The sequence below is a fragment of the Lepidothrix coronata genome, unplaced genomic scaffold (genome assembly GCF_001604755.1).
Source record: "Lepidothrix coronata isolate B3197 unplaced genomic scaffold, Lepidothrix_coronata-1.0 Scaffold178, whole genome shotgun sequence".
NCBI lineage: Eukaryota > Metazoa > Chordata > Aves > Passeriformes > Pipridae > Lepidothrix > Lepidothrix coronata.
In genome coordinates, this window is record NW_016690358.1 from 1,931,591 (window position 1) to 1,933,020 (window position 1,430).

Here is a 1,430-nt window from a genome sequence, read left to right on the forward strand (position 1 = left end):
CCTCCCAGGGTTCGAACAACATGTCTTCTGGCCAAACAGTTTGGAAAGGAAAACCTCACACTGCAAGGTACTACAGGTGTGCCATCAACCAAAAACCACAAAAAGCGTTCCCTTGTGTCCTTCAACAGACTCTCCTGCACAACTCCCAGGACTGGAATCTCCAACCCATCACATTACCCAGGGTGCCCTTTGACCCATCTAATTTACAAGCACGTGGCACATAAGGCCCAGTTTATCAGATCATTTCTCTTAAATTCACCAATTCACTTAAATTCACAGAGATATCTTTACATTTCTACATGAAGATACATTTGTCTGCTCCCTGATCTTCTTTGAAGAAACCTCCAAGTTCTAAAAGAAAAAGAGGAGCAGTGCTCCAGTGAATGTATGCAGGCATTCACAGTGGGTCAGTGAAGGTCTGCATAGGGGCAATCACCCTCTCCTTACATCTCCCTCTGCACCTTGGGTCTCTCCCCTCGCACTCACTCAAGGCTCTTGCCATGACATGTCTTGTAGCCAAGGAAGATCCAGCCTCATTGCACAAGACTCAACCTCAAAAGACAAGAAATCAGCAAAACACCCCTGCCATTTCCTCCCCCATTTCCTCCTCCACAGCAGCCACCCACAACGCTTTTTGAGCAGTCACAAATTTCAACCCAATCCTTCATCTTCATAACAGGCAGACAGACATCATGAAGGGAACAGCTGTTGCCCAGCCCATTTCTCTACTGGAAACACAAGGAGCAAAGTACGGATGAATGCAAAGACATTTCCTACTGACCTCCATTATGTATCGAGACACATGAAGGCTACAAGAGTACAAATTATGAGCAGCAGAGTTACATACGATAAAGCCAATATTGCAATCCAGAGAACCTCACCCAAATCAAGTGCATGTGCCATTGGGAAGACACCTGAACCTGCAAAGAGCACAAACTACAATTTGCTAGTAAGGCAACACACCTGTACAGAAGACCGAGGACTGAAAGGAACACAGGGGTGTCACATGTCAGGGCACAGAAAGCACTTGGTGCATGATGAAAGCACATACTCTCACTCAAACTTCCAGCCACCATCAGCCTCACTACACCTGCCTCCCCAGCAACCTGGAAGACTGAGCAAGGACCCACGTCCACCTCTCACCGGCCCACAGAGTGTCAATGCACGAACCTCTGCCAGATTTGTCAGCAAACTTCCGTACACAGAGAACAAAATACGGCGGGGAAAGAGCAGCAGAGCAGAAGGGGAAGCTTCGTAGAAAGAGTTTGATCTGAAGAACTCACCGAGAGAGGGGCGGGGTCCGCCTGCTGGGCACCGGCAGGTTCCTCGTCTCCGAGCAGCGGCGCGGGCTCGTCGGGCGGCGGCCGGGCCGGCAGGGTGTCGCAGCAGCTGTGGGCCGAGAAGCGGAGGTGGCTCTTGCGCGAGTCGGC

At 50.3% G+C, this 1,430-nt stretch overlaps 1 protein-coding gene across 1 annotated transcript in view; it reads right to left on the bottom strand.

Moving 5' to 3' along the window:
- Window positions 1-1,430, bottom strand: part of LOC108504878 (protocadherin-16-like) — a 78,077-nt gene that overhangs the window by 28,877 nt on the left and 47,770 nt on the right. The window contains exon 9 of the mRNA XM_017830383.1: window positions 1,284-1,389. Within this exon, the coding sequence (XP_017685872.1) occupies window positions 1,284-1,389 (106 nt within the window). The remainder of the gene's footprint in view (window positions 1-1,283; window positions 1,390-1,430) is intronic.